General features: G+C 45.7%; 1 protein-coding gene across 1 annotated transcript in view; it reads left to right on the plus strand.

Moving 5' to 3' along the window:
• Positions 1-1,074, plus strand: part of Actn2 (actinin alpha 2) — a 71,052-nt gene extending 69,978 nt beyond the window's left edge. Inside the window, exon 21 of the mRNA XM_075970219.1 lies at positions 840-1,074. Within this exon, the coding sequence (XP_075826334.1) occupies positions 840-998 (159 nt within the window). The 3' untranslated portion in view covers positions 999-1,074. The remainder of the gene's footprint in view (positions 1-839) is intronic.
• The last annotated feature ends 6,244 nt before the right edge of the window (positions 1,075-7,318 follow it).

Below are 7,318 nucleotides of genomic sequence, written 5' to 3' on the forward strand. Positions count from 1 at the left end.
TATTTTTCAACTGAGACAGTGAGAAAGATGGTTTATTGTAACTCATCTTGGCCACAAGTAAGAATGCCACAGGTCCAGGGCAGAGGGCCGGCGGCACTGTTTTGGTTGACATGGAGGCAGTCAAGTCTCTCAGGTGGTCTCTGGAGCAGATGGTGAGGTTCCAGGCCCCCTGAGATTTGTACCAACAGCAGCACACTGTCCAACAACTTGTTCCCGAGTCCTGGCCTTCAGCATCCCTTATGTCTGCTCCTTCAGCCTTCGTGGGCAAGCAGGTTTACCTGGACCTCTGCCTCGTCTTTCTTCTCTGGCTCTTCAGCCTGCGCATCCGCTTCTTCCTCCACTTTGCTCTCATGGCGCAGACTTCCAAGGAAGATGGCGCTAAGGCTGAGAGCAATCTTACTTTTTCTCTGAGGGAAGTTTATTCTTTCCTAGCAGCAACATATTTCCATATTTTTAATAAACAGCACGAGAGGGTCTCTGTTTTCTAAAAACACCAGTTATGTGACGTCATATGACGTACTCCCATGCTCACTCAGTGTGTGATGTAAACCAACTCCACCCATGAGGTGGGAAGTTTAGGTTACAATGTTTATCACTCACGTTTGGCCCAGCTTGAGAAATATTGGGGATAATTCTCCGTGTTTCTAAGAGGCATACTGAACTTCTGCTGAGCACTTGTAGACTCCCCCTATACACAACAGCTTTTGTTTATACCTGATACCGTGGCTAGTGACACTCTACCTGTAAGCCCTGCAACATAAGAAATGTGTAAATATTAAGATGGTTTATACTCTACTGTTCTCTGCGTTTAACTTGCATCCCTTGTGTGTTTTTTCCAGCCCTACATCTTGGCAGAGGAGCTTCGCCGAGAGCTGCCCCCAGATCAGGCCCAGTACTGCATCAAGAGAATGCCCCCGTACTCGGGCCCAGGCAGTGTTCCTGGGGCCCTGGATTACACTGCCTTCTCCTCTGCCCTCTATGGGGAAAGTGACCTGTGACCTGGGATGCTGTTTCTGTAATCCCTGGCCCTATCAGAATGCAATAAAGGCTGGAGTATAGGTTGTTTCCTGGAAACTTGGACAAATTTTATTAAGAGATGTGGTGAACTGGAGGTGGTGGCGCACACCTTTATCCCCGGCCCTTGGGAGGCAGAGGCACAGGCCTGGTCTACCTAGTGAGTTTCAGGCCTGTCAGGGATATGTAGTAAGACCCTGCCTCAACAACAACAAAAGAGAGATTGGAGCGAGGGAGGGACTAAGAAGAAAGGTTGGTTTATAACATACTTGCCATGTAAGCACAAAACCTGAGTCTGAGCCTCAGAATCTACATTTAAAAAAAAAAAAAGATGGCTCAGCAAAGTCTTAACAATCTGAGTTTGACCCCTGGAAGAGAGAACCACAGCTTTCCTCTGACTTCCACACGCATGCACATGTACATACTCGGATGGTTCTCTGTATTGAGTTTTTCTCTGTCCTGCCAGCCAGCTCACTAGTAATGACATGGAGACTTATTAATTATGAAACTCGGCCTATAGCTTAGGCTTGTTTCTAACTAGCTCTTATAACTTAAGTTAACCCTCTTCTATTCATCTACATTTTACCTTCGCTTTTCACCTTTCTTTCGTTCTGTATGTCTGACTCCCTCCATATCTCATAGCGTCTCCCCTGCACCTCAGTGATCTACTCTTCCCGCTCTCTGCCTGCAAGGCCCACTTTTACCTCCTGCCTAGCAATTGGGCGCTCAGCTCTTTATTAAACAAATCGCAGCAATACATCTTCACACAGTGTACAAATACCCACAAAATACTTCTTGCAGCTCGTTCTTCCCAGCCTACGCCAGGCGCAAGCAGTTTCAGTACCGTGTGATGTAGTGGTACTTTACCTGTGTGTTTCTCTCTGAATTTTTGGTTAAATGAAATGAAAGGGCAGGTGGGTTTGTTTCTTTGATTAAGTGACCACTTGAATACTATGAAAACGGGGTGATCTAGGCACAGACGTGAGTGAAAGTGGGAAAACCAAAACCTCCAGGATTTGTGACGGGAAGCAACCCCACATTGATACGCCAAAGGTCTGGTGAAGGGTTGATGTTTGCGGTGAATCTTCATGCCTTTTATGTTTGTGTGGTTATCTTTGGGAGGACATGTTTGGGATTCTAGAATTTTTTTTTATTATCCGTCGATCAACTGGACTTATATGTAAGTGATTCCGTCATGCTGTCGGTGGAATTAAGCATTGTGAGATGGGCCGCCAGTGGGAGAAACAGATTGCTCAGAAGATCTTTAGTATTAAAAAGCATTTTTTTTTCTTGAGACAGTGTTTCTCTGTAGCCCAGGCTGGCTTCAGATGGACGATCTTCTTGCCTCAGCTTCCCAGATATAGAGAGGTTATAGGTAGAGGTTGATATGGCCCCATTTTAATAATTAAAACAAAACCTTTTCACTGTTTTTTGAGAATCTCATGTAGCCCAAGTCAACCTCGAACTCCTAATCCTCCTGCCTCTGTCTCCAAAGTACTGGGATTACAGTGGGTCACAGTCAGGTTCATTAAATTTTAAAAATTATTCTATTAGCCGGGCGATGGTGGTGCACGCCTTTAATCCCAGCATTCGGGAGGCAGAGGCAGGCGGATCTCTGTGAGTTCGAGACCAGCCTGGTCTACAGAACAGGACAGGCTCCAAAGCCACAGAGAAACCCTGTCTCGAAAAACCAAAAAAAAAATATTTTATTTATTCTGTTATTACAGTTTAATCTGTTGTGTCTGTGGGTGGCCATATGCCTGTGATGACAAGTGGTGGAGGTCAGGGGACAACTTCCAGGATCTGGTTCTATCCTTCATGTGGGTCCCAGAGATCCAGAACCAGCCATCAAGCTCGGTGTAGCACCTTTACCTGCTGAGTCATCCTGTTGACCTTCACTAACATTGTGAATACTTAATTTGTATTATTTTTAATTATGTAAATGTGTGTCTTTGTACAGCTATGTTTGCGTGAGTGCAGGTACATGAGAAATCAGAAGTGTTGGATCTTCAGGCGGTTTGTGGGTCACCAGACATGGGTGCCCAGAACAGATCTCTGGTCTCCAAGGAAGGGCAGGCAGTAAGTCTCCTCAACTGCTGAATCATCTCCTCAGCCCTCTCCCATTAACGTTTCTGAAGCAGAGCTTGCAGTCATCTCTTCACTGTGTAGGACAGGACAGTCTGATTGGCGGGGGATCTTCCCTGGGACTTGAAGTAATTTATTGCCAGAGATGGAGATGGAGACAGGAAGGGAAATAAAATGAGAGACTACTGTTGTCTCTTAATTCCAGGTGCCCAGAGCTTTTGTGTCTAAGTGCTCTGTTAAACAACAGAGGTTCCCTATGACACAAGAAGGCTGCCGTCTAGGGACACTAGGTGGCGCTCTCTCATGCCTTAGCAGGAGAGGGGTACCGTTCTCAGGTGCAGGAGGAAAGGTTTTCCTCTATGGCCCCTTCCCACTCTTTCGCTGCATTCCTCCAGGGAGTTAACAGCACTAAAGGTCAGGGCTTCCCCTCTCGGATAGGGCAGTGGTTCATAGTGTGGCTCTGTCTGGGTCAAACCCTACACCCTCAAGGACATAGGGCATCATCTGTGCCCCCACTTGGTGTCTTGGTCTGGTCAGTGTGCACTCGATTTTCCATTCCCGGTTGTCTAAAGCTATATAACTTCCTTCAGAATTTCTGTCGTGCTGACAGCTTGTAGCAAACAAAGTGGGAACACCTGGTAAATGCTGGTTCTTAATGATCCGGAAACGAGCTAAAAACAAACAAAAACAATTGCTAATTGCAATTAAGGTGTGAATAGACAGGCAGCCCTGTGCCCACTGACTATGTCTGTTTCCTTGGGTTTGGTAGGTTTTCACAGACAGCTGGAAAGCAACGTGCCCCCTATGTTTCAAGAGGCTGCTGGAAAGCTCTTCTTTCCCACTCACCAGTGTATGCTGATAATCTTACTGACCTTTCACCTTGGTCCATTTTCTTAATTGGCTTCATAATTAAGTAGTTGACAGTTTGAAAATCTCTGAAATTAGGGCTGGAGAGATGGCTCAGCAGTTAAGAGCACTGACTGCTCTTCCAGAGGACCAGGGTTCAGTTCCCAGCACCCACATGGCAGCTCACAACTGTCTGAAGATCCAGTTCCAGGGGATCTGACACCTTCACACCAATGCACATAAAATAAAGTAAATAAACAATAAGAAATATTTAAAAAAATCTCTGAAATACTTGAACCTTTAATACCAGATGCTTTGGGGCTGATGTGTAGGTGAGCTTTTGGCTGTTGTATTTGAAGCAGGTGCGATGCTCCAACTGGAAATGTGAAGGGAAACCCTGGGAAGTTGCTCCTCTTCACTGGGTACTTGTGTTTTTAGGGTGGCCATGGGTAACTTATCTCCCTAAAATTATTTATCTCTCTACAATATTCAGCAAGAATACAATATTCAGTACCATCTGATGATAAATGAGGAAGGGAACTAAGCCATGACAAACAATAAAGTGTTTATTCTGTCCTCCTAGGAATGGTTTTAATTTCTGATCATGAGTTATCAATTAAACATATCAAAGAAAAAGCATTTCAGTTTTTATTGTTTTAAAGGATTTGCAGGCAATTTGGTTAGCTGTAAACAAACTTTCCATACTTGAAACATTCATCTGGTGTTGTGTTTGCCTCCTTTCAAGAGTTCACACTGGTTGGGGATGTGGCTCAGTCGGTAAAGCGCTTGCCTAGCACACACGGAGTCCTGGGTTCCCGGCCCCAGCACTGCATAAACCAAGTCTGGTGGCACATGCCTATAATCCTAGTGTTCTGTAGGTGGAGGGAGAAGGGTCAGAAGTTCAAGTTCATCCTTACCTGCATAAGGAGTTCCAGGATAGCTTGGGTTACACGGATGAGACTCTGCCTAAAACAAAGGAAAAGGAGGAATGGGCGGGGGGGGGGGGGGACGTGTATGTAGTGTGGAGCAAATTTGAGATGGGGAATTGTGGGGCAAGTGGTGCATGACTTAGGAGGAATGTTTAAACAGCAGGTCAGTTCACAATTCTCAGGAGATATGTATTTAATTGTCCAGACACCCAGTTCTTCCAGGTTTCACACAGTGTGAGGGTCTGGGCTGTGACTTGCATATCTGTGTTTTTATAAACTCCACAGGAATTCTACTTAACCCCCAACCGAGAGCCTGTGGCTTAGAGGAAAGATCATTTAGTAATCAAAACCCCCTAGAAATTAGAAAAGCCCTCACTGGAGAGGTTAATAGTGTCACGTCTGAGTAAACGCTGATGGAAGACTCCAGACTCAACTAGAATGCAAAGAAAAAGAGCGTTTATTCCACCAAACATGCGGGATCGAACATCTGTACAAAATGCGATGACCCTGAGAGGAGCGTGCAGTCTACTTTGAAGCACAGCTAAGAGACTGTCAGGAGCAGTTAGGTCATCTCAAATATAATTGGTTAAACAAGTAGCAGTTACATTAGTATACTTTTAATTAACTGAAATACTTACACAAGCTTGGGCAAGTCTGGATGTGACACAGAAGTGGGGGCCTTGTATGTGCTCTTTGCCTTGTCCCGGAATGCAAGGTTATTATGGATAAATAGCCCTTTGTTGGGAGAGACACCTGTTTTTCCCTCTCAGAGAACTGAAACCTAAATCCAGTTGTAAACATAGGAGAGTTTAACCTTTTTAATAGAAAGTTGGGCAACAAGAGTAGCCAGGCCAAGTCATAATGTTGTCCATTTGGCAGTATAAAAATGCCTGGACATGGCCAGGCATAGTGGCACATACCTGTAGGGCCAGCACTTGGAAAGTAGAGTCGTGAGGATTAGAAGTCCAAGCTCATCTTCAGGGAGTCAGACTATGTGGGTCTATGTGAGGCCCTGTTGCAAAACAAGATCCAACCACATCAGTTTAGGCTTCTCTGCTGAGAAAACCAAAGGGCAGAAAGATGCTTGGGAGGTCATCAAGGCACAGGCACAACAGCTTCTGTGTGGTTAGAACTTCTGGGAAGGGATGCCAAGCCAGCAGATAGATAGGAAGTGGGCCATGTAAAACATGATCAGAGAAGGAGGAGGATTCACTCTGTAAACAGTGGTTATACAAGGGGTAGAAAGTCTCTGTGGACACCCAGCATGACCCAGGAAAGGGCATTATGGTCAGCACTTAAAAAGAATTGAAATGATGTAAAAGGAGACTGCTTTCCCATTTCCCGGCCTCCCTGACTCTAATAATCACACAGAAACTACATTAATTACCACACTGCTTGGCCAAGGGACCAGGCAGGGAATACCTCAGTAAAGATGGTGGGACTTGGTCACCTGACTTAACTCTCAGTTAAGATGGTGGTGAAGTCACCTGACCTCAGTTAAGATGGTGGTAAGGTCACCTGGACCTCAGTCAAAATGGCGGTGGTCACACATTTTTAGAGCTGCAGGAGTTTTAAACATAATAAGAGAGACCTAGAGGCATGATCTGTTCTGTCACCGAGCCTCCACACCACAAGCTGTGGCTGGAAGGCTGGAATTGAAAACAGCTGCCTTGTGGCTCCGACTAATCTTGTCGGTTCTGCGGCATCCGCGGTATTGGTGGCAGGGATAGTTTGAGAAAAAGCAGAGTGGGTAGAACACTGGCAGAGCATTCACAGGTGAGTGGCTGATAGCTTGAGGGTTTATACCATAGCTGAAAATGTGAAAACCCACGAAAACAATGAATGAACACCTCAGGGCCTATAGAAGGACATCTTCTTTCTACAGGCAGGGTGTTAAAGTCTGACTGGCTCTCTGGTCCAGGCAACTCGGAAGCCAAAGGCTAGAGGCTGCTCTGAGCAGTCTCTTATGGCAGGGACCACTTACGAGTGGTCCAAAAGAAAAGAAAAGAAAAGAAAAGAAAAAAGAAAAATCCGACGGACCCTGGGCCCCAAGGTGATTGTACCTCTCAGTGTGTGCAGTGCTAGCATGGGTGGATTGACCCTGTGTTGTCCGGTCCCATTTTTAGCTAAAGAAGCAACCATAGATGAATGTCAGCGAAGGGCTCAGGCATAGCAGAGATGGCTGTGGTTGGGGGCTGGAAGGGGAAAACTCACTACCAAAGCCGATGGTGTGAGTGGAGGTCAGCATTTGGGCAGATACAACACAGAGCTGTTGTAAAGAAACCTGGTTCCTGAGCCCAGTGTTCCACGTGTCCTTAGCTGCCTTTTGGGAACATGGAGAGAGCCTTGCCGAGTCACAAGCACCAATGTTATGGTAAAAATAAACTGGCACCATTGCAGAGAAAAATGAGTATTTATTTAGTAGGTTATAAAGGGGAAAGGGA

This window comes from Microtus pennsylvanicus, chromosome 4 (genome assembly GCF_037038515.1).
Source record: "Microtus pennsylvanicus isolate mMicPen1 chromosome 4, mMicPen1.hap1, whole genome shotgun sequence".
Taxonomy (NCBI): domain Eukaryota; kingdom Metazoa; phylum Chordata; class Mammalia; order Rodentia; family Cricetidae; genus Microtus; species Microtus pennsylvanicus.